The 25,627-nt window shown below is 49.0% G+C and overlaps 1 protein-coding gene across 1 annotated transcript in view; it reads left to right on the top strand.

Annotated features, from left to right (window-relative positions):
- The first annotated feature begins 1,591 nt into the window (after nucleotides 1–1,591).
- LOC147636906 (26S proteasome non-ATPase regulatory subunit 2 homolog A-like) overlaps nucleotides 1,592–25,627 on the top strand; it is a 55,521-nt gene continuing 31,485 nt past the window's right edge. Inside the window, exons 1-9 of the mRNA XM_086800487.1 lie at nucleotides 1,592–1,899; nucleotides 2,005–2,105; nucleotides 20,880–21,000; nucleotides 21,101–21,160; nucleotides 21,266–21,333; nucleotides 21,464–21,506; nucleotides 22,210–22,275; nucleotides 22,366–22,404; nucleotides 22,512–22,594. Coding sequence (XP_086656613.1) covers nucleotides 1,666–1,899; nucleotides 2,005–2,105; nucleotides 20,880–21,000; nucleotides 21,101–21,160; nucleotides 21,266–21,333; nucleotides 21,464–21,506; nucleotides 22,210–22,275; nucleotides 22,366–22,404; nucleotides 22,512–22,594 — 815 coding nt within the window. The 5' untranslated portion in view covers nucleotides 1,592–1,665. The remainder of the gene's footprint in view (nucleotides 1,900–2,004; nucleotides 2,106–20,879; nucleotides 21,001–21,100; nucleotides 21,161–21,265; nucleotides 21,334–21,463; nucleotides 21,507–22,209; nucleotides 22,276–22,365; nucleotides 22,405–22,511; nucleotides 22,595–25,627) is intronic.

Raw genomic sequence — 25,627 nt, 5'->3', positions numbered from 1 at the left:
GGCAAGAGCAAGAGGCAGGTACAATAGTAAGGTGTACTACCACATCTAGAGTTACCCTTCTCGGTGAAACAAAGGGGTGATATATTATGTGGGATTTCAAAATTTGGATTTGAGGCCTTTTTCGGGCTCCATTTTGGCTTTGCAAGCTTTGTGCAGGCACTTTATGGAAGTTTCGTTTTTTATTGTGTATGCCCAATTTTTGGTTTAATGCAAAGTTGTGGTAGAAACTTGGTTGTTGTAGGACAGTTTGTGCAAAGAATTTAAGGTTTGTAGCTTGTTGGTGGATTTATTATTTGTGTAACATACATCACTCATCCAAATTTCACTAAGCTCCTTAAGTGTTTTCAGAGTGGTCACATGGAGCTTATGTGTTTTCAGAGGAGTTACATAGAACTTGCGTGTTTTTAGAGGAATCACATAAAACTTACATATTTATGTGTCACAGTCCACTGACTGTGAGGATGGTTTGTTTAAAATGGGTGACTGGTTGCATGGATTGATTAATTACATACCACACCAACCATCCATACTCCACAAAGGATGATTCCTTAAGTATTTGTGTCATGGTTCCACTGACTATGAGTATGTTTTGTTTGAAATGGGTGACCAGTTGTATGGAGGATTGTAGCCAATTATATGTAGTGATGTGTGGATGTAGGCTAATAATGTTTTTTCCCCTCCTTTGAAGGGTTTCCCCCCCCTAAGTGAGTATACACACTCTTATGAGTGTGTAAGTGACCTTCTCATGTCACTTCTCTTGTACTTCACTCATTCCCATCAATCTACTTCGAGTGTCGTGCTTCTCTCTATCTCTCCTTGCTTGTGCATTTGTGTGTGTGTGTGTATGTGTTGCTACCTTTCTAACATTTTTTTTCCTTAAAAAATAATGGTTTGAACTAAGCAAGGGACTTACAACCCCACTTTAATGGCAATACTATTTTTCATGTGTAAGGATTTGAAGTTAGCCTTACGAGACGACATAAAACAATGTGTACTCCTTAGTGTAGGCTCATCACACAAGACCTGGATGGGCATTCCAACTCTTTGTGTAGTTAGTTTGATTGGCTAGGTATTTGCAATGATGGTAGAAGGCCTAACCTAGGGTAAAGGAGCTAGTATAGAGGTCGAATGAAATATCGATATTTTGCTACCTAGAAAGCTAAATTTACCATTGTTTATCTAGCTTCACAAAAGCAAGTGTGAGTGATTTCACTAAAAGATATTAACTATATTATTCTCTGTAAGAGGGGTAGAGGGAGGCTGAATTCACCATTGATTTTAGATTTAAGAAGATATTTGGCTTCACAAAAGCAAGGCAAATTGAATGTGAGTGATTTTAGTGAAAGATACTGGCTAGATTACTCTTTGTAAGAGGGGTAGAGGGAGAAGTACACCAAAGCACACAAAAAAAAAAGAACTAGTAAAAAACGAACGAGATTAAATCACCATAGGGTAGCTTAGTCGGTTGGATATTAAAAAAGTACATTACTTTTGGTGCCTCTCCAAGAGGTTGGGCCTAAAAAAAAAAGAATAAAAATAAAAAATGGTTATGCAAGAGGTTCATTTCTTTTTATGAGAGTGTGAGAGAGAAGGACCCTACGGTGTTAATAAAATGTAGAATTAAAACATGATTATTATTACGTTATAAATTAAATTTATAATGGAATGTCTCTTGTTCTTCACACAAAGTTGTATTTCTCTCCTTGCTGCTCCCTCACGACCGAGCTCAAGAAGCAGCAGCAGCAGCGGCACAGGACAGTGTTCTTGTCGTGCCAGTTCTGCAAAACCGCCATGGCTCCTGATCCTTTGCAGAGCGGCACAGCCGAGAAGGACCATCCGCCCCCTCCCAGCAAGGAAAGCAAAAAGCTGAAGAAGGAGGAAAAGAAAGACGATGATTTGGTGTGATTTTTCTTCTCTCTCCTTCTGGGAAGTTTGCCATAGCTGTTTTTTCTTCTGCCATAGCATAGGGCATTCTTTTTTCTCACAGAAAAGCCCTTGTTGCAGTCTGAAGAAGATCTCGCTTTGAAGCAACAATTAGAGCTTTACGTAGAGCGCACACAGGACTCGGATCCAGGGGTGCAGAAGCTTGCCCTCGAGAGCATGCGGTATGTCTTTTTCTTTTATGGGATTTGGACCATCCGCAAGGCCATCTTTTATGTGTCATTATAGTTTCAACATGGTCATCCTTTGCGTGACATATTAAGTCCATGATTGTGAACATGGCCATCCTTGCTAACGTAAACGTATGATTGCAAACATGGTTATCCTTTCTGGTGTGTTGAATCACACACGTGTTAATGCCCAGTTATGAATGCATAATGTTTGCGACATTTCAAAAGCATGTCTGTGAACGTGGCTATCCTTTCTTTGACATTTCGACAGCCTTATTGTATTGATTGTATACATGTGCCACTTACTGATAATGATTTTCTTACTGGTTTTACCTGGGTCAGAATTGCAGTAGGCCATATTACTTTTGTCATTAAAGTGGTATTGATGAACCTAACGTAAGCAAGTTTTAATGGCAATTTGGAAATTCCTGTACGTCACACGGGGGTTTGGCTAGATAGATTGATTAGCATAACTGAGGGATGTTGGACATATTCTAGCCTCCAACACCCACTACAGCATTACTGATTTTCTGCTGATGTGCCATAGGATGAAGTATATATGAGAAGATCAAAATGTGACCTTCTTGTCCTGCTGTGAATGCACATGGGACTACCCAGTGATGAGATCACGCTTATTGATGAGTTCAGGAGACGTGGATTTTCTGCTGATGTGTCATAGGAGGGAAGTGTATACGGGAAGTTGAGATTTAAATGTGACAGATATGGGACTAGGAAGGGGCAGTATTGATGAGATCAAGCTCACTGATGAGTTTAGGTAAAGAGATTTCTCTGTGCTCTGTCGGTGGACAGGGACATGCTAGCCGGTTTAGCTGAGAATTTATTCTATCTATGCACCACTGATGTTGTGTTTATATGTCTGCATGTGCTCAATACTGTTGATGTAAAGCTTTTCCTCAACTGCACACCACAAGTGATCAATCATGTGAAGCACATGACGCTGGCGAGAGGCATATGGGAGCACTTGGCTTCTTTGTATAACAGGGTATCACCCATGAAACGGATCTCCTCGGAAGTGCAGATGCGGGTTATGAACCCTGCAAAGTCTTCGACGATGCGGGAACACATTAACAAGCTGCAGGCCCTTCGACAGGAAGTCCTACAAGCTGGGAAAGAGATATCATCTGAAGACATGGCCATCACTTTGCTGTCCCACTTGCCTGCTCAGTATTCTGCTTTCTATTCCTCGTTGATTACGAGTGGCAGGCTCAGCACCATTACCTGGGAGGAGCTTGTGCCAATGGTCTTGGACCAGGAGGAACGTTTCACGAACCCTCCTCACAGCGGAGGTTCGGAGGCCTTAACTGACCAACGGTCGAAAGGCCGGAACAACAACAAGGGCAAAGGGAAGGCTTCACCGGAGAAGTCTTTTGAGAAGAAGCCTGATTCAGAACGAGAGAAGCTAAAGGCCGAAAGATCTTGTAATGATTGTGGCGAGAAAGGCCACTACTGGAGGAAGTGTCCTAAGCGGATAGGGAAGAGTGCTGATTCCTCAGCCTCAGCTGCAAAGACTCTGGCATTTGTGCATTTAGAGATGGTGGACTCCGATGCTTCATCATCTTCGAGCGAGGAGGCAATCGGCTTCACCGCGAAGGATACCCGGGAATGGATTCTTGACAGTGGTGCTTCCAGGCACATGACTCCATCCCGTGACTTCTTTCTGGATCTGAAACGGCAGTTAGGTCTCATCTTTATTGGCGATAACTCCACTATTCCGATACATAGTGAGGGCCGGATGGAGATTATTTCCGACGGCAAGGAGGGCAAGCATGCTTCCCGTGTTCTTTTTTTTTTTTTCCCCCGAGAAAAGATCCTTTCATTAGTTAAATAAAAATGCCCGTAGGGCTACAAAAGATCTCTCCTGCTCATAAGAGAAACAGAGCAGTGAATACAGCAAGGCAGCCCGGGAGACTCTCCCTAGGTGCTACAAAATACAAGCATCAGTACAGAGGACTGAGGGCTAAATTATACAAAAGGGGGGAGGGGAAAAGCCAAACATGTGGCCTGTAATGCCAACGGGGGATCCCGTGTGTAAGGTGTAGAAGGGGCCTCTGCGCTAGGTGGTGTGAAAAGCCTGGCGCCGCAAGATCGCCTCATTCGAGTCGCCCCGGATGCGGTCATACTGTCCTTGCAGGGTGTGGATCAACTCCTGCCAAACCCCCCGTACAGTCTCTGCTGGTGGCTCCAGTCTCCCCTCAAAGGCCGTGAAACACCGGGCCCTCCAGGTGAACCAGATGGTGAGGCTGCTAAGGAGCTCCATCGTAAATCCCTCTCCTGTGTCCAGCTGGCGGACGAGAAATCCGGTGCCGGAACCAGGCGAGGCTGGCCCCTAATGAATCTGATGGCCTGACTGTCCTGCTCCATCTCATAGCCCATAGCAGGCACTGACGAAGTCGACCAAGCAGCGGCACCCCACGTAAACATACCCTCTGGAGAGAGGGGGGCCAGAATACGCAGCATCCGCAGCCAAATTTGCTGCGCCTGAGGGCAATCCCAAAGGCAATGTCTCTGTGTCTCCATAGGGTGGCCGCATCGGACGCAGGCCGCCGGAAGACTGCTGTAAACAAGCCAGGTGCCAACTGCTGAGGCCCTGTGGGCTACCAGCCACTGGAAAGTCGAGATCCTACAGGCATGTCGACTAGCCCAGAGCCGAGCCCAAAAATCCTCCAGAACTCCTGTGAGAGTCCCTGTAGCCGCCAATGCCCCGCTGTTGCTGGAGAGACCATCCTCCTCGCCGTCAAAATATGCCGCCCCAGCCGAACAGTATACTGGAAAAAGGTGATCTCTGTGGCCTCAAGGGATGCATAAGGATCATGCCACTCGTACTCCCCAGGGTCCCACTGTAGCCGGGCCAAGGGGCGCGCTGCATATGCTCATATGTGCCAATCCGGGAGCACATCAGCAGGGTCGGGGTCAATATGCCACTTCTGAGAAGCGGCGGCCACAACCCGTATCCTCTGAAAGGTGCACTCTGCAACCAAAGGCGACTCCATCTCCACTCTCTCAAGTCTGCCCTCATCTTGAATCTCATAGTAGAGGCATCTGCCATCCTCAGTGCAAGCTCTGACAGCAATCAGGATCTCCAACTGTGTAAAGGCTCCCATCCACCGTGGGGTCACTGGCTTGAAAGGCGTGAACCACTCCTCTGTGAGTGCCTCCTGAATATCATCCCTCATAATCAACCTCCCTCTGAAGTGACTCAGCCTCTCCACCTGGATCTCCTCTGGGAGACTGCAGAAGGCCTGCCAGTCTCCAAAACTACGTGCTGGGCTTGTCGCTAAAGGTCCCCAGGCTAGACGAGGCCGAGAACCCAGCATATGACCCTGCTCTGTGCGAACCGCTGGGCTCCAGATGAGCGGCTGTCTGGCCCGCTCCTCAACACAAGGAGGAGGTCGCTGAGAGCCTCCCGGTCTCAGCAGCTCCCAAGCTCTCAGGATGCTCAAAGCAAATCTGTCCTCCCATCCTCTACTGAGGCCTGTCCTCCTCATCTCTATGAAGATCTAGCGAATCTCTGGTGCCCAAGTACCCCCTGCTGGGGGAGCCCGAGCCTGCAGCCGCTGCAAGAGAAGCTCTTTCCAAGGCTCAGCGCCTGGAAGCAGCCCCCGAACAATAAGCTTCCCCAATAAGGCTCTACTCTGATCGACTGGATCTATAATGCCCAAGCCTCCCTGAGCCAGCGGAAGTGTAATAACTGCCCATGCAACCTTTGCGCGGGCTGGCTGACCGTCCCACCCAGACCAAAGAAAGTTCCTGATCAGCCTCTGTACCTGGCTGATGCAAGAGCTCTAGAAGATCCAGTAAGACGTAATGTACCACATGGTCGCTAACAGCACCTGATTTGCCACCACCACCCTCCCAGCCAAGGATAGTCGAGCTGTACTCCAATACAAAAGCTTCTTCCGAATGCTCAGAAGAAGCGGGGCAATCTGCTGCGCAGGTGACAAATCTAGTCCAATTTGGCATCCCAAATATCGCACTGCTGTGCCAGGAGGAATCCATCTAAAACCGGGGTCCGGGCTCCATGCCGGAGTGGGAGCACTATTGATCCAAAAGGCCACTGTCTTGTGCCAATTGATCAATGCTCCCGAAGCTGCACTAAAAACTTGGAGCGACTGCTCTGCCCGAAGAAGATTGGCCTCTTGGCCATGCAAAAATAAGCCCGTGTCGTCTGCAAACTCAGCATCGAGCAGGTCCTCCCCCTGGACTGGGAGCTGGAGTCCTCTCAAACCAACCTCCTCTGCCGTCAAATACATGCTCATAGCCTCCGCAAAGAAGAGAAAAAGAAAAGGGGCGAGGGGACACCCCTGACGGACTGATCTGGTCAGCTCAAAACTCGGCCCCCGTCCTGCTGCAATCAAAACCTGGCTACGAGTTGTGGAATACAGAGCCGCCACCCCTCTGATCCATCCTGGCTCAAAGCCCAGGCGAAGCATAGTGCCCTCTAAGAAACCCCAATCAACTCTATCGTATGCCTTCTCAAAATCGAGAAGCATCGCGACCAAGTCCTCGCCAAGAAATCTAGCTCGGGCCGTCGCCTCCCAGAAAGTAAAGATGTTGTCAAGGATACTGCGCTCCTTGACGAATCCTGTCTGGGTAGCATGAATCAACTCCCCCAGGAAGGGCTGGATCCTCAAACTCAAGGCCTTTGCTAAGACCTTGTAGACAGTATTGAGGATCGTAATAGGCCTCCAATGCCGAATATCATCTGATACTCCCTCCCCCTTGGGGATAAGAAAGATCAAGCCCTCTGAAAAGCTCTGTGGCATCACCCCAATGTCCAGAACATACTGAAAGCCCCTGCGGAGGCCTGGCCCCAAAAGGTCCCAATAGCGCATAAAAAAGGCCGGCGTCAGTCCGTCCTCCCCTGGGCAACTATGTCGCGGCAGGACCCTCAAGGCCTCGGAAAGCTCAATCTCTGAAAGAGGCGCACCAAGAACTGTACGCATACGATCTGTGACCCTCCTCTGCACATGGGCCCACACAGTCTATCTGCAAGCATCTCGATCCTTAGTGGCTGGCTCCGTTGAAAGCAGGTCTCTATAGAATGCAGTGGCAATGGCTCTGATCTCCTCGGGCTCAGTAGCTACCGATCCATCCGGTCTACCAAGCTGACGGACTCCTGCTCGAGCATGGCGGGGCCCAGTGATCTCAAAAAACTCCCCAGTCACTCTATCACCAAGCTGCGTCCACTGAGAGGCCTGGCGACGATAGTAAAACTCATGTCTCTGCTCCTCTGCCTCTCTAACCTCCTGGCGTGCCTGGCTCAGCTGTGACGCCACCCACTCACATGCAGGCTGCTGCTCCTGGAGGCGCTGTAGCGAAGCAAGGCTGCGTCTCAGCCGATGCTCCCGCTCGCGAATCTCTCCCAGCCGTGTCAAAGCTGCAACGTGCAGAAAAGAGCTAAGCTGGATGAGTCCCTGGGCACACTGGCCTGCTGCATCCTGGTCAGAGCACTGACTATCATGCCAGATCCTCTCAATGTCCTCAGCGAGACGGGGATCTGCAAGTACCCTCTTGTTAGAATATGCAGCGGAAATGATAACCAAACTTGGGTAGACAAGAGCAAGTAGACTGCAGAAAATAATCAGCACAAGAAACACAGAGAGATAGGTGTGTAAACTCTTCTCTATACACAAGATCCCGGAAATACTGAATGAGAAAGTGGTGGGGGTTGAGGGGCAATATATACAACTCCATGAGGGCAGTCGGCCAGCAGCAGATAGTGCCCACGACTTGGAAAAACCCCACGACTGATAAAACAGCAGTCGGCCAGCATACTGATGCCCACGACTGGAGAAAAGCAGTCGGCCAGCAGCCCAGATGCCCACGCCTGAAGAAAGTCCAGTCGGCCAGCATTGGGGTGCTCCTGGCATCACCTGGCAGCCCTCCCACCACTAGGAAAAAATGGGAAAAATAGGGAAAAAATACGGGGAGTGTGGAAAAATGATATACGGGCGGGCACACCCACAACAGAGGCCCTGGTGTATACAAATAGACAGGAGATGACTTCTAACACCCCCTCTCAGCTCCTGGTTGTGAAACCAACCCAAGGGAGCTGGAGTGCCGCCTGAGCGTAGCCTGAGGTAGAGACTTCGTGAAGAGGTCCGCCGTATTGTCCTCCGTCGAACAATAAAGTAGCAAGATGTCACCCGCCAAGATCTTCTCACGTACAAAGTGATACTGTATCTCTATATGCTTGGTCCGGGCATGGAAAATCGGGTTCCGAGCAATAGCTATACAACTCTGGTTATCACACTGGATGACTGTGGGCTCCCTCTGTGGAAACCCAATCTCGCCTAGCAGCCTCCGCAGCCATACAACCTCACAAGCAGCACCACAAGCAGCCCGATACTTTGCCTCTGTCGAAGAAAGGGCAACAGTTGGCTGCTTCTTGTTGCTCCAAGAAACTGCTCCTGAGCCGAGGGTAAAAGTGTATCCTGAAGTAGATCTCCTCGTGTCTGGATCTCCTCCCCAATCCGAGTCACTCCAACCTTGGAGCTTGACTCCATTCCCTCCTGTGTAAAAGAGTCCCAGATCCTTCGTACTCTGCAGATACCGCAAGATCCGCAATCCTGCGTCCCAATGAGTCTTCAATGGCGTCTGCATAAAAGAGCTCAACAGCCCCACGGAGTAGCTCAAGTCCAATCTGGTGTTCAGCAACCAGATCAATGAACCAACCAACTTTCGGTACTGCGAGGCATCAACTGGCTCACAAGGATCTGTAACGGTTAACTTTGTGTTCGGGTCCATCGGCGAAGTAATAGGCTTGTAGTTCTCCATCCCAAAGGCCTCAAGCAACTCATGAACATACCGCTGCTGAGAGACGAAAAACCCCCTCTGGGTTTGCCAGATCTCCAATCCCAAGAAGAAGTGGAGTAAGCCTAAGTCGGTCATCTCAAACTCCTTTGACAAGGCAGCCTTCGTCACTCCAATGTGCTCCACATGACTGCCGGTGAGAATGAGATCATCCACATAAAGGATGATAATTGTGACCATGCCGCGTTCCCGAAAGAGATACAGGTTCGGATCTGCAACCGATCTCTGAAATCCAGTCCGAATAAAGAAGGAATCAATCTTCTGATTCCAAGCCCTGGGAGCCTGCTTAAGACCATACAAGGCCTTACGTAACCTGTAAACCATCCCTTCCGATCCTGGAACAATAAAGCCTGGAGGCTGCTCAACGTACACCTCCTCCTGCAGGTCACCATTAAGGAACGCAGATTTTACATCCATGTGGTACATGGGCCACCTCTGAGAAGAAGCAAGGGCAAGAACGGTCCGAATCGTGGTCATCCGCGCTGTCGGTGCAAAGGTATCATCGTAGTCGATGCCTGGCCGCTAAGCATAACCTTTAGCCACGAGCCTGGCTTTGTGTTTGTCCACAGACCCATCAGCCGCGTACTTGGTCTTAAAGACCCATTTGACACCAATGACTGACCGCTTCGACGGCCTCGGTACCAACTCCCAAGTGTTGTTCTTCTCGATGGCATCAAGTTCCACCTGCATGGCTTTCCTCCAAGTATCTTGTGAAAGGGCTTCCTTTACGGAAGCGGGCTCTTTGTCCCGCATGATACGAGACATCAAAGCATAGTTCACCTGAAGAAGCTCCGCCGTGCTGCTTTTATCTCGGACTCGATGTGATCTTCGAGGGCCGTCCTCTGTGGTCCACTCGGAGGGTAGCTCCGTGACACCTGACTCCCGAAGGGTGTCTAACAACCACCTAGGTACTCGAATAGATCGTGGAGCCTCCTGTGATCGCGGGAGCTCAACTCCAGCTGCGGGCTCAACCTCCTGTGATGACTGAGGTGGATCAACTGGAGTAGTAGACTGGGAATCATCATCAGACTCCTCTGGATCTCCAAGAAGTGGCGGCTCCTCGACAGTGGATGCTGGAACATGCTCGTCAAAGACCACATCCCGGCTGACAACAATCTCGTTCCTCTCTGGATCATACAACCTGTATCCCTTGGAAAGAGAGTTATACCCCACAAATACCAGCTTGCGGGACTTGGAGTCAAGCTTCCCCCTCTGCTTCTTCGGAATATGTACATACGCGTCACTCCCAAAGACACGGAAGTGCGAGACATCGGGTTTCCTGCCAAAATATGCCTCAAATGGAGTCATATGGGGTACAGAAGTCGTCGGAGAGCGGTTAATGGTATGGACAGCTGTTGCCACAGCCTCACCCCAAAGTGGACAAGGAAGATCACGATGCTCCAGCATGGTCCTCGCCATCTCCACCACAGTCCTGTTCTTACGTTCAACAACTCCATTCTCCGAAGGCGATCCGGTATTGGCCAATTCCCTCTTGATGCCATGATCTGCACAAAACCGGAAAAATACAGTCGAGGAGAATTCACCTCTTTTGTCAGCCCTGAGAGTCTTGACCTGAAATCTAGACTCTTTCTCCACCATCACGTGCCAATCCTTGAACCGAGCAAAAGCCTGGTCCTTCTGGGAAAGAAAGTAGACCCACGTGAATCTGGTACAATCATCAAGCAGCAGCATGAAGTAGAGAGATCCTCCCAAGGATGGTATCTGCTGTGGTCCACACAAGTCAGTGTGAATCAACTCCAATGGTTTCGAAGCCCGCCTGGAAGCCTGCTTCGGAAAGGATTCCCTGTGCTGCTTACCACGTATGCAAGAACTGCAGCGTCCTTGCCTATTACCAACATCTGGCAAGCCAACCACCATCTGGTCTCGGAAGGCGCGCCGTAAAGCATCCACATTTAAGTGGCCAAAATGAAAGTGCCACAAATCTCCGACCTGAGAGCCTGTCAGTGAGGAGAGTGCAGAGAGCTTGTAGATGCCATTCTCCACACCGCCTTCCCAAACAACTTTGCCTGTCTCACGGTCCGTTAGAGCAACTGAATGCTTCTCAAATTCCACCCGAAAGTCAGTCTTGCATACCTCATGCACTGACAGAAGATGAAAACCCAAAGCAGGGACATAAAGAACACGGGAAGCATGCTTGCCCCCCTTGCCGTTGGGAATAATCTCCATTCGGCCGGAATAGTGGAGTTATCGCCAATAAAGATACGACCTGACTGCCGTTTCAGATCCAGAAAGAAGTCACGGGATGGAGTCATGTGCCTGGAAGCACCACTGTCGAGAATCCATTCCCGGGTATCCTTCGCGGTGAAGCCAACTGCCTCCTCGCTCGAAGATGATGAAGCATCGGAGTCCACCATCTCCAAGTGCACAAATGCCGGAGTCTTCGCAGCTGAGGCTGAGGAATCATCCCTCTTCCCTGTCCGCTTAGGGCACTTCCTCCAGTAGTGGCCTTTCTCGCCACAATCATTACACGATCTTTCGGCCTTCAGCTTCTCTCGCTCTGGATCAGGCTTCTTCTCGGAAGACTTCTCCGGTGAAGCCTTCCCTTTGCCCTTGTTGTACGGCCTTTGGACCGTTGGCCAGTTAAGGCCTCCGAACCTCCGCCGTGAGGAGGGTTCGTGAAACGTTCCTCCTGGTCCAAGACCATTGGCACAAGCTCCTCCCAAGTAATGGTGCTGAGCTTGCCACTCGTGATCAACGAGGAATAGAAAGCAGAATACTGACCAGGCAAGTGGGAAAGTAACGTGATGGCCATATCTTCGGATGATATCTCTTTCCCAGCTTGAAGGACTTCCTGCTGAAGGGCTTGCAGCTTGTTAATGTGCTCCCGCATCGTCGAAGACTTTGCAGGGTTCATAACCCGCATCTGCACTTCCAAGGATATCCGCTTCATGGGTGACACCCTGCTATACAAAGAAGCCAAGTGCTCCCATATGCCTCTCGCTAGCGTCATGTGCTTCACATGGTTGATCACCTGTGGTGTGCAATTGAGGAAAATAAACGACTGGACCCTGGCGTTGACACGGTCCCACGTGTGCCTGTGCCTCGCGGTCCTTCCTTGTCGATAATAACTCCCCTTCCTCAGCTTCCGGCCGTGGCACCCCTATGATAATAAAATCAGCAAGGTCATATGACTCCAGAACTGACTCCATCATGACCTTCCAGATGCCATAATTGGACCCGTCCAACTGACGATCCACTGGGAACGTGGGGAGAGTCGGAATCTTCACGTGCTTCTCAGCCATCTCTAGTAAATCTGCCATCTCGGAGAGTAACCTGAAAGGGTGGGTGGGTGGGAAAAATCTGAAAATCTGCAAGTGGCTGTCCAGCACCTTTGCCTGCCTTCCTCTTGCACCTTCTCTTCCCGTTCAGCCCGAAACAGTCCACCAATCAGCAACCTGTTGCTCCCCCTCTTGCTCAGAAAAACGCCCAAGATCTCCTTGAGCCTAGGGCTCTGATACCATGTCAGAATATGCAGCGGAAATGATAACCAAACTTGGGTAGACAAGAGCAAGTAGACTGCAGAAAATAATCAGCACAAGAAACACAGAGAGATAGGTGTGTAAACTCTTCTCTATACACAAGATCCCGGACATACTGAATGAGAAAGTGGTGGGGGCTGAGGGGCAATATATACAACTCCATGAGGGCAATCGGCCAGCAGCAGCAGATAGTGCCCACGACTGGGAAAAACCCCACGACTGATAAAACAGCAGTCGGCTAGCATACTGATGCCCACGACTGGAGAAAAGCAGTCGGCCAGCAGCCCAGATGCCCACGCCTGAAGAAAGTCCAGTCGGCCAGCATTGGGGTGCTCCTGGCATCACCTGGCAGCCCTCCCACCACTAGGAAAAAATGGGAAAAAATACGGGGAGTGTGGAAAAATGATATACGGGCGGGCACACCCACAACAGAGGCCCTGTTGTATACAAATAGATAGGAGATGACTTCTAACACCTCTCTGGGATCCTCAACTGGGCTCCCGTGTCCTCTCCTCCAATGTCAAAATAACTGGCGCATGATCTGAAAATGAGGTGCCAGCGAGAATGCCGACGGAGCCCCCTCGCTCCCCTAACCAGTCGCCCACATAAAAGCGATCAATCTGTGATAGATTAGTCCCTCCCTGCCGGCGATCCGACCGAGAGAAACTAAGACTGTCCTGAGAGCGGGAGAAGGCCCCATGCTGCCATGCATCAGTGATCCTCAGTGACATGCAAAACCGGTCCCAAGCTGCAAGCTCCGTGCCGTGCACTGTAACATGACTGCCTCCCACCCTATCGGCCGGGTCCTCAAGCATGTTGAAGTCTCCCCCGACACACCAATGTGCGGCCTCTGGCAATGCATCCGTAACCTGGGTCCAGAACTCTGCTCTGGCACTAGCATGATTGGGCGCATAGGCGTTGAGCACGCCCAATAGCTCATCATGCATCCTCAGAATGACATACTGTGCTGTACCAGGCACAATGATCCCTCGATCCACAATGGCCTGCCGCCATACATCTGCAATGACCATGCATACTCCTCCGTGTCCACCTAAAGGACCAAACCCTGCAGACCAAAAGGTGTCCCATCTACCAGGCATCACCGAACCATATCTCCGGATCCTGCTCTTACCCAAGTGGTGCTCCTGCATCATCAAAATATCAATGCTGCCACCAACCAGGCATCTCTGAAGCTCCTGCCTCAAGCAACCACGATAGCGTATAAAATGTGCTCCGCCAAGGCCCTGTACATTCCATGAGATGATCCTCATGGATGACCTGCTGAGGTGGAGGCTCTCTCAGCCGTACGGCGGGCCTTAGCAAGCGGCTTGGATGGAGGGTAGTCCCCATCCGAGCGGCTGCGAATCTGCCCACCCGGTGTACTGCAAGAATCACGGATCAGGCGCCAGTGGCTGTGGCCAATGGCGACTGCCAAGGCCCTGTACATTCCATGAGATGATCCTCATGGATGACCTGCTGAGGTGGAGGCTCTCTCAGCCGTACGGCGGGCCTTAGCAAGCGGCTTGGATGGAGAGTAGTCCCCATCCGAGCGGCTGCGAATCTGCCCACCCGGTGTACTGCAAGAATCACGGATCAGGCGCCAGTGGCTGTGGCCCATGGCGACTGCCTCCCGCTCTGACAGAGCAACCTCGTGTATACATACATATCCAGGGTCGCGTGCAAGGTCTGCCACTATGCGAACGACCAAATGACGAATCCCTGAGGCATCCACACTCCCGGGATCCAAGAAAAAATGAGCCAACTCCCATAGTCGGCCTATCACATCTGTCACCTCCAGATCGCTCACATGATGAGAAAACTCAACTGCCTGAGCCTTCAAAGTGCTAAGAGCGAGCTCTAGAGTCCACTCCCGGTCGCAAGGGCCACATAGAGGGAACGAGAAGGCCACCGCTGAATCAAGTGCCTCCTCCCCGCGGGCCGGAGGTATCACTACATGAACTCGGATGGGTGCTGGCTCATGGGGGCCCTCTGCTCCAAAAAGCCGTGTGAAGGCGTAATCAAAAGCCTCCGAGCGCTGTCTAATGCCGAGGCGACTTAGCCGACTGTAGATAGATGATATCCGTGAAGCCCGAATCGGCATGGTAGGTCTCCTGTGTGGTGCTCGAGCGAGGTCGGTGCTCAGCGCCCTCCGGACTGCAGGTGAGCGCCAGGGGACTGCCAGGGCCTCCCGGGAAGGTGAGGTGGGCGGGGGGGGGGAGGAGGGGGGGGCGAGGGGGGTGGAGAGGGAGCCGCTGCCGAAACCGGAGCGGGGATGGGAGGAGGTGAAGGTGGAAGCGAGTCGGTGGGAGGGGACGGGGGTGTGGGGGGTGAAGGAGGGGGTGCTGGCATCTCCTGGTCCTCAGTCGTCGCCGCAGGGGTCTCCTCTTGGAGGGGAGCAAAACTGTTCCTCACGGGAACCCAGTGAGGCTGAGACTGTGGCTGTTGCTGCAGCGGTCTCTGGGCGTGCTGCTGTGGCTGTCTCCCTCGACGGCGCCCTTGTCCAGGCTGCCACTCAGAGGTCTCTGTGGCCTAAGCAGGTGTCCCGGAGGCAGCCTGCCGAGCCGCATCTGTGGGTGGGCCATCAGGGGCCTGCTGCTGTGGTGAGGGTCGGGGTCTCCTGCGAGGGCAGGCCTTGGCCAGATGACCGACCTGCTTGCAAATGAAGCACTGGTTCGGGAGCCCCGAGAACTCCACTCTCTGATCAATCCATCCCCCCCTAATCCTAGGTAGCTGAATGACCTTAGGAAGGGAGGAGATGTCAGACACCAACACTCTGACCGAAGGTAGCCCAGCTGCTCTGGCCACCACTGAAGCTGCTGTGGGGCCAATCTCTAGTACCAAGCCCACCAATGCTCCTAGCCTAGAGAGGAGCGGAAGATACTCCCGGCGGAGTCCAGGGAAGCAAACTGTAACATGGAAAAGGTGCTCTCCCTGCTCAGCCGCTGCTGGGTCAAAGCCATGCTGCCAAGGTCTGAAAAAAGCCCGAGCACCCCTGATGTCAAGGGGACTCATGGCAAGGACCTTGGCCACGCTCTGGGCGGTCTCAAACTCGATTTGGTAATGTCCACGGACCAGAAGCTGTACGTCCAGGATCTTGCCCACATCTGCAAGAAGGCGGGCCTGGAGAAGATCCCGGATCTCCCCTCTGCTATACGGCAGATGGTGGAATGTGCGTGAAGGCGTTCCACCTCTGCGGCGAGGCTCGCTTCCTCTTCCGGCGAAAGAGAAAGCTTGATGGGGGTGTCCTCAGGGGCGGGCGAGGGGGATGCGGAAGAGTCCCTCTGAGGCGGGGCGGGAGGAATCTCCATCAGAGTCTGAAGCTGTGTTGAAGGCGGAGCGGAGACGGAGAACCTGCACGAAACGAGCTGCACACGAGGGTGGGGGAAGGCGAAAAGTAAAAAGGGAAAAAAAAATAAAAAAATCCTTGGGGGCGGAGAAAAACAGAGAGAAGAGGAGGGGGAGGGGGGCAGAGGCGGCGAAGACGGATCCCAAGGGGGGGGCGGGGGGCGAGGCGCTGAAGAGGAGGGGGGGTGGGCGCTGAAGAGGAGGGGGGGTGGGCGCGATGGCGAAGAGCTACGAGAGGGGGGGGGGCGACGGCAAAGAGCAGTGGAGGGGGGGGGCGCTTCAGCGCAGGCAACCCAGGCAAAGGGGGGGACGGCGCAAACCTGAGGGCAGGTGGAGGGGGGAAAACGCGATGGCGGGCAGGGAGGGGGGAGTGCAGACAGAAGCGCGAGCAGGGGGGGAGCGCGGAGCTTCAGCGAGCCTGTAAGTCCCAACTCTTCTCGCTTCCCGTGTTCTTTATGTCCCTGCTCTAGGTTTTCATCTTCTGTCAATGCATGAAGTATGCAAAACTGGCTTTCCGGTGGAATTTGAGGAGCATTCAGTTGCTTTACGGGACCGAGAGACTAGCCAGGTTGTTTGGGAAGGCGGTGTGGAGAATGGTATCTACAAGCTCTCTGCACTCTCCTCATTGACAGGTTCTCAGATCGGCGATTTGTGGCACTTTCATTTTGGCCACTTAAATGTGGATGCACTGAGGCGAGCTTTCCGAGACTAGATGGTGGTTGGCTTGCCAGATGTTGGTAGTAGGCAAGGGAGTTGCAGTTCTTGCATACGTGGTAAGTAGCACAGGGAATCCTTTCCGAAGCAGGCTTCAAGGCGGGCTTCGAAACCATTGGAGTTGATTCACACTGACTTGTGTGGACCTCGGCAGACACCATCCTTGGGAGGATCTCTCTACTTTATGCTGCTTGTTGATGATTGTACCAGATTCACGTGGGTCTACTTTCTTTCCCAGAAGGACCAAGCTTTTGCTCGGTTCAAGGATTGGCACGTGATGGTGGAGAAAGAGTCTGGATTTCAGGTCAAGACTCTCAGGGCTGATAAAGGAGGTGAATTCTCCTCGACTGTATTTCTCAGATTTTGTGCAGATCATGGCATCAAAAGGGAACTGGCCAATACTGGATCGCCTTCGGAGAATGGAGTTGTTGAACGCAACAACAAGACTGTGGTGGAGATGGCGAGGACCATGCTGGAGCATCGTGATCTTCCTCGTCCACTTTGGGGAGAGGCTGTGGCAACGGTTGTCCATACCCTCAACCGATCTCCGACGACTTCAGTATCCCATATGACTCCATTTGAGGCATACTTTTGCAGGAAACCTAATGTCTCGCACTTCCGTGTCTTTGGGAGTGATGCGTATGTACATATTCCGAAGAAGCAGAGGGGGAAGCTTGACTCCAAGTCCCGCAAGCTTGTATTTGTGGGGTATAACTCTCTTTCCAAGGGATACAGGTTGTATGATCCAGACAGGAACGAGATGCCAGAATACGCAGCGGAGATGATGACCAGATCTGGGAACACAACAGCAAAAACGCATGCAGAAAAACAGCACAAGAGAGAGAGAGATGTAGGCGTGTAACTCTGCTGTGATATACACAAGAAGATCCCGAATATGATACAAGTGTGGTAGGGGGGCTGGGGGTCTATTTATATGCCCCCACATCAGCAGTCGGCTTGCTGTAGGCAGCCGACTGGCCCTGAGAACTCCATGACCAGCACACATCTCCAGTCGGCCAGATCATCAATAGTCGGCCACCTCCCAGATGCAGTCGTGGACCAGTTCAGCAGTCGGCCAGCACATGGGCTGCCTCCCAAGCCACAGAAAAATGGGAAAAAATAGGGGAAAAATGTGGGGAGTGAGGAAAAATGATAAAACACCTGATAAGGGCGGGCACACCCACAACAAAGGCCCTGGTGTATAAATCTAGACAGGAGATGACTTCTAACACCCCCTCTCAGCTCCTGGCTGTGTAACCAACCACTGGGAGCTGGGGTGCCGCCTGAGCAAATCCTGAGATAGCGACTTCGTGAAGAGGTCCACCGTACTGTCCTCCGTCGAACAGAACTCCAGCAAGATGTCATCAGCAACGATCTGTTCACAAACAAAGTGCCTCTGGATGACCATGGGTTCCGCCAGTGGAAGCCCAAACCTGCCATGCAACCTCTGCATCTTCACCACCTCACAAACAACATCACAAACAGCCCGGTACTCTGCCTCTGTTCTCGACAAGGCAAAAGATGACTGTCTCCAACTGCTCCGTAAAACTGCTCCTGGGCCTGAAGTAGATCCCCTCGTGTCCGGATCTCCTCCCCAAACTGAGTCACTCCAACCGTGGAGTCGGACTCCATCCAACAATCCCCCTCCCGTGTACAAGAGTCCATGATCCTTCGCATGCCGCAGAAACCACAGGAAATGCAATCCTGCCTCCCAAAGAGACATCTGCAACCATGAGCTCAACTGCCTCATCAGGAAGCTCTCGTCCAAACTGGTGTCCATCAACGAGATCAATGAACCATCCTGCTTCTGAGTCAAAGAGGCATCACACTGCTCACAAGGATCAACACTTGTTACGGTGCACAAACAAGTCCTGGAAACCTGATGAAACCTGTCAACCACCCCCTCTGAATCCGGAACCACAAAGCCTGGAGAAACCACCTCCTTCTGCAAGTAATCACATGCCACCTGGCTGGCTTTCCGAAAGGTCCCTGTGGAAAGAACATCCTCGACTACCATGGGCGCCCATATATATGCTTTGACCTGGAATATAAGGTTATATGTAGAACACTTGTGCCTATATGCTAGGGTTTTCTGAGATAGATAGAAGAGCGCTACTGTTTGTATTATGTACAAGAAAGAAGTAATACAACTAATGAATATCTAGTACAATGGATATGACTGAGTAAAAATGTCAACTGCAGCCTTGTGGGACTAGTACACTCCTGGCTAGCACTATGCCTACAGAGAAATGCTCTGTGAAGTTCAACGCTGAGGAAAGTAGTGTTAGAAGTTGTGCATCTCAGTGTATTTGGGGAATGCCTATTTATGAGGTTTTATCCATTATCTCCTTTTAGTAGGTCGTGGGCTGTTGGCCAGCTCTTAGGGGCAGTCGGCCAGCTTTCCAGCATCACTAAAAGAGGGGCCTTCCCATATTCACTTGATAATCCATCTAACCTATTTGATAGGCACATGTTCTACACCATTTTCTGGCTGATATTGCCATTGTAAAAGCCTCTTGCTACATAACATGATGTTCATTGAGCGTTTTTGGGAGCAGAAGATGGCTTGCGTTTTTGCTACATATGCAGCAGAGTACTGCGTTTTGTGCGAATTTCCAGGCGGCTGCATTTTCCTTACTACTTGGCTGCTGCGTTTTCCTCCCGAAGGCTGCGTTTTCCTCTGTCTGCTGCGTTTTCATCTTGAAGGTTGCATTTTCACGTTGGTGGCTGCGTTTCTCTTCTAGGGTGCTGTGCTTCAGGTTTGGTGGCTGTGTTTTAGCAGCTCTTTCTCCCTATGCTATCTTCTCCATCATCCGTTGTTGTTGGTGGTGTGTGGGCTATGTTTTCAGCCCTGGGCAGCAGTGGAGATGTTTCTTCCCATGTGCTTTAGCCTGCCTTCGCTTGAGAGGGGTCTGTCGGTCCTGTGCTTTCACAGAGTTGGCATTTGGAGCAGATCTCTGGACAGCAGTTGGTGGTCCTCTTCTTCGCGTGTGGAGTGCCACAGACTTGTGGCATCTTCAGCCTGCCTCTTCTTCGATGGATCTACCGCCTTTGTGGGTGTTTTCCGGCAAGTTTTGGTGGATTGTTTGCTACTGTCCAGCCCCTTTCTCTCTCAGTTTTGAGAGGGGGCTGCTTGTTCCTCATACCTCGTTCTGTTGGAGAAGTGTTGGAGATTGGTTGTGGAGTGTTCAGATCATCAGTGACACAAAGGCTTGCTTGCAGAGGTGTGCTATTGCCGTGCTACATGCGGAAGCCCTGGGAGTCTTCTTTCAGCCTTAACACATCCGGGAACAAGTTGATGCAAAAATGCAAGTAGATGCTAGAGAAGAGAGAGAGAGATAGCTGAGTATTCAGGATATTCACAAAGTACAAAAAGCTACGAGTGTCCTTGCAGCCATGGGCTGCCTTCTTGAAAAGGTAGAATCCCTAATCTAAGATCCTACTCTATGCCCAAGATAAACAAAGGGCTGAATGAGTCAAACGTTGAGCAAACAACCATCAACTGGCCGACTGCTGGTCGGCCGCTACTTGGACAAAAACCCAACTTATGCTGCAGCCGACTGGACATCCACTTGTAGATCCTGGCTGACAGCCCCTCCATGTCCACAACTTGTCAATCCCTTTTCTGTCCTTACACACCCCATCCCATTGGCACCAACATCAACTTAGAGCTGACGTTGTAATAACAATTTCCAACACTCACATAACAAAAATAACGAGTCTTAGGCTTTTTTATAATTATCTTTGGCCTATCTGCACTACACAGTACTGCTATGACCTTTAGGCTTTAGAGTTTACATGGATCGGGAAACACATTACAACTTGAGCCACAAGCCATACTTTGATAGGTGTCTTAGAGGTTGAACCAAATAAAAGTATTTAGTATGAACAATGCATTGACTTGCAACTTGCTAGGAATTTTTTCTAGTTCACAATGCTGCATAAGTTTTTCCCCGAAAACAAGATCCTTCCATTAGTTACTAGTAAAGAGAAAATTATCTGAGAAGTTAGATTAAAACACTCACAAAGAGGTAATTTCTGCAAGAAACGGGGCTGGCTGCTTGCGGAGGGAGACTACATATGAGGAGTGGTCACTTCATGAGTCCTCAGTCTTTTGAAACTTCCAAATCGAAATCATCCTAGAGCTCTTTAACAGTATGCATGTTCTTTGAGATGTCTTTGCTGCATGTCCAGAGATTGTAGTGTAATGAAAGTGGATGGCTTTTTTTTTCTTTTTCTTTCTGACTAGTGAATGCCAGAATATGCACCTGGTTGGGGAGGCTTTGCCTAGCTAATTATGTATCATTCTTCAGTAGCAGATTCAAGACTCCCTTTAAGAACAACCCTTGATGGCTCCTTCTGACTTTCTCTACAGGCAAGAAATTCGAACTGCAACAAGCTCGATGACCTCTGTGCCCAAACCTCTCAAATTCTTAAGACCACACTATGGAACTCTAAAAAAGTTTTATGAGACTATGGCAGATAATGACGTCAGGGTATTGGCCATGTGTCCTGCCTATGCTCTTCTGTTTTGATTCTTATACTGTCCCACCTGTTGTGGACATTCAACTTGCACACTTGATTGGTTTATTTCAGAAATACTTGGCTGACATCATTTCAGTCCTAGCATTGACCATGTCAGAGGAAGGGGAAAGGGTGATTATACATTGTTTTTTAGTCATTATATGTGATTTATATAGCGGTTTTGTGTAAACTCTGCTTACTGACTTTTTGAATGTGCGCTCTGTTGAGCTTTTGTAGGAAAGTTTAAAGTTCAGGTTATGGGGATCTGTGGAGGACATTGGTTCTTGGGGACATGAGTATGTAAGGTGATGCTTTGAGGGAGCTTATTTCTTTTATGCAGACCATTGGGTCCAATACAAATATGGCATGACAGCACAAAAGCTCTTTTTTTTTTGGCAGATTATATATGCTCCTAATTTCTGCTAATTGCTGCAGGAACCTTGCTGGAGAAATAGGCCTCGAGTTTCAAAATCGCCAGGTATATCCTACATTGCAGGAGCTTTTCACCTGAGTAGGAGCAGTGTGAGTGACTTGATTTCAAGTGCGTGGAGTGAGGTGAGAAGATGGATTTTCATAGATCTTTGCCCAAACTGTTGCATATGGTTAGCTGCTAGCATTGCTGCTTATTGTTTAGCTTAGTCTAATTGGCAGAAGATACATTTTCTTGTCTCTTAATATGAGCTAACCGAATGATAGCCTTCCATCGTTGTGTGTGGGACTTGATTTCTCGTTTGCTCTATTTTTTCTCATGAATTAACTCATCTTGAGGACTTCCTCAATGTCCAATTATTATGTGTGATGCCGCTCACTGCTATGAGGTGCCCAGGACAGCCATGTAGGCAGTTAAACAGGCCCATTTGTCCTCTAAATTATTAAGCAACAAAAAATAGCTCACTTGTTGCCTCATTCCTCATTCTTCCAAATGGAACTTTCCTTCAGCTAAGTCAACCTTCTTGGTGTGCACTTGTGAAGGGGAAATTTTAAATCCTGTGGCAATTGAGAGTGCAATGGGCAAGGTCAAAGCAAAGAAAGCATGGGCTGAGAAGCTGCTTAAGGATTAGGCTAGAGACCAAGGGATGGTTCACATGTGTAAAAGCTGAGGAGGGAAGCTGAGCTTGTTCTAATAAAAGGCTGCAGCTTTTGTTGCATATTGAGTTCTTTGAAGTTTCTGTGTTTTGTAGATGGAAGATAAGCCTGTGGAGGATCTAATGGAACTTGTGAAACAAATTGTACCTTTTCATGTAAAAGTAAGTCTTAATTGATTGTACACACTATTAATCACTATCTGTATGAAACCCTCAGAGCACTAAACATCTCAAATATTTGGGCGTTGACAGCATAATGCTGAACCAGAAGCAGTGGACCTTCTTATGGAGGTGTGTATGAGAGCCTGCTCGGATTTGTTACTATCATGACAGGCCTGAATGCTCCGGATATGCTCTTATTTGGGATAAAATCTCAGCCATGGTGTATGCTTTTGTAGGTTGAAAGCTTGGACTTGCTGATTGGGCACATAGAGAAGGCAAACTACAAGCGAACGTGCGCATATTTGACAAGCTTTGCAAGGTGATAAGACTATCTATTTTGCCTCTACAAAACCAATCATTGCTTTTCTGGTTAGGGCTTGAAAAAAACCATGCTGGTTCTTCCTGAACTTGTGTCACAAAACTACCCTCCTGTATACTGAGAGAATTCAATGTGTAGTTCACTCACTTACTACTGAGGGAAGGTTGCCATCTGTGTTTCCTAATCCGGAATAGTTTATTGTATCCTTGGCCGTCTCAGGTGGGCAATGCTGTACCCCACCTTCCTTGCTCTATGCTACGTTGAGCTGCCCTAAGTGTGTTGAAATATTTTTTCTGACCTGACCAGTGATTGACTCCTAAGAGTGCTATGGTGCCCTAGCTCATCTCTGTAGGAATCATTAGGATTAAGGTTAGCACAGCTATGGAGGCTTAAAGATGTCCATGGCCAAGAGATAGAAATAGAGAGAGTAAGATGTGATAATGCTCAAGATTGCATGACTCAATGAGGATTAGATTTATGTGTAAATAATGAACACCAAGTACGTGCTTTTACAGGTTGCAAACCTTATCTTTTGACTCAATCAAACACACTAGGTGAGTGACACATGGCATGGCCATTGACATCACTACTTACTTCACACACACACATAGTATATTATCCACCTAAGGGTGGGTTCACACACATAAGCACACTTACACATAAGTGAGCGTTCACACCGAGTTACACACTTTGGCTACATGCTTACACTTTGACTTTGGAACCCATACAATGATAAATGGCGGGAGAACATATGTTGTCTCTAAGAAACCCCCCTACAACAGATGTTCGAATGCCTAGAGACTGATACGATGTTGGATACACAGGTCTTCTAACAAGTGATACATATATGGATACATCAGAGATCTAATACCCATAGGATTGATACAAATGCTAGTTGGAGGTTGCTTATCAAATGTTAGGCCAAGAGGTCCTTGGAAGCAAGAGTGACCTATAAAGAATCTCGTACACTAGGGGTGTAATGCGATATTGGAGCTCAATTATTTTCACACAAGGAAACACACATAGGGTTATTACACCTCATTTTTTGGGGACTTCTTGGGTAGGGGACCCTATATTCTCATACATAATTTTATTCGAGGAACATGAATCTCCCCTTGATGCCGGTGATGTCACGGGCACGTGCGTGCCATGGCTAATCCTCAACATGAACATCATTAATCTTGACTTTGGAACCTGTACAATGATAAATGGTGAGAGAACATATGTTGTCTTCAACAATCTCTAGATATATCTAGATCTTGTAAGTGTGTGAAAAGGCGTGCCCAAGGTACAGTGCTAAAAGCTTTGCGGAAGTCTACAAGGAAGCAGTAAACCTGGTGTTTCTGTGATCTGGCCTCCTCAATGATAGCCCTTAATGTGAAAATGTGATCCAAGGTGGAGTATGTTCTCCGCGTGGCCATGTGTTCATGTCTCTGAGGAAGGGAGCTAAGTTATGACTAGCACAACTCCATAGAGTTTGGCCACCATTTGAGCAACCATGATAGTCTTGTAGTTGTTGTGATCCAATGGGTTCCTAGCCTTGTCGATGGTAGTAATGGTCTTACTAGAACACGAGAGTGGGAAACCATGGCATAAAGCTTTGTTTAACATGTAGGCTATCAAAGGGGCAAGATTATCACACACGTGTGCATGTGCTTAACGAGTAAATGGTTTTGGGCTTGTCTGTTCTGGAGTTTGTGTATGTAACTAGTCCCTTATTTCTCGGGATTCATATTGTAAATTCTCTATTATCCATGGACATGGGTGTTGGACACTGCCTAGCCATGGAATGTTTATGGTTAAGCTTCCCATGTATGTGTATGCTAGCTGTATCTATGAGATCCTGGCTGCATAGAAGTATGTTAAGCATTTGATGGATCTTGGAGAACCAAATGCAATACATTATTTGATGGATCTTGGAGAGCCAAATACCATAGCCCTTGTAAATATCAAGTACATATAAATAGATGGGGTTTCTTTTAAAATATGTGTTTAAATACACTTCATGTTTGGACAAACATTGGAGTTAATGGTTGCACTTTTGAGTCGAAGTCTTTTTTAAAGTTTAGCTTAATGTTTGGTTCTAGCTCTTAGTGCTTTAGGTCTAGAGTTTACAGTTCTTTGTTTTGCTATTTTGTTTTTTGTTTTTTGTTTTTTGTTTTGTTTTGATTTTGATTTCCTCTCCTTAGTAGCTAGGTTTGTTAGTTTATTTATTTTTGATCTTTCAAATGCTTTGTTTTTGTCTTTGTCCTTCTTCACTATTATTTCTTTCTCAAATCTCTCAATTCGAAAGTTAAGATTTTTTTGACCTTGTGAAGGTATATATTTTTTGCTTGAAAGGAGTTGATCTGTCAATTTGAGATAAGAACGAACTTCTAGTGTATGAAACTAGAAAATTTAGTCCAAATCTAAGTTTTCTCCTAACCATCCAGCCACCCATGGCGAACCCCCGTGTCTAAACTGGGCACTATTGGGTGTCCTGACATGTTCAAGACACAATGGCCACTTCTCGTATAGGGGTCTTGTCACTATCACTTGATCTGACCGCAGACACTCTGATTAGCAGCCTCCCATGTGTCTCACTGGTGGGTGTCAGTCTTGCCAAGTAAAGCCGGCATTCTTTATAGCATTTTAGTCAGTGTATATAAAAGGCGTGAGGTTTTAGTGCTGACGTTTAGTATGGAGTCGTGTGGACATTTTTAACATGTGGCATTGTCTTAGCTTGAAAATAAACAGGTACTGAGATCTGTTATATTTCTTTTCAAAGTGGTACCCTCTCTACTAATTCAGTTGTTTAGGCCTGGCCTACAATCGCAATTATCAAAAGTGCATTCCACCTACCTTATCTGGCTCTTGCACACCCATTTTATTCTTTTTTCCTACCCTGTAAGGTATTTCAATGCTCTTGCTTTTGTTTTGCATCTACATTTCGTATAGCTAGAAGCACGATTTTTCTTTGGTATCTCTGGTGTTTGTCACAAGGTGCTACGATGCCTCATGAAGGGGGGTGAGAAGGGGATGTGCATCACGAGG

This window comes from Cibotium barometz, chromosome 7 (genome assembly GCF_041138505.1).
Source record: "Cibotium barometz isolate CiBa-2024 chromosome 7, ASM4113850v1, whole genome shotgun sequence".
Lineage (NCBI taxonomy): Eukaryota > Viridiplantae > Streptophyta > Polypodiopsida > Cyatheales > Cibotiaceae > Cibotium > Cibotium barometz.
The sequence above is the reverse complement of the archived record's forward strand: the minus strand, read 5'-3'. Positions and strand labels throughout refer to the sequence as shown.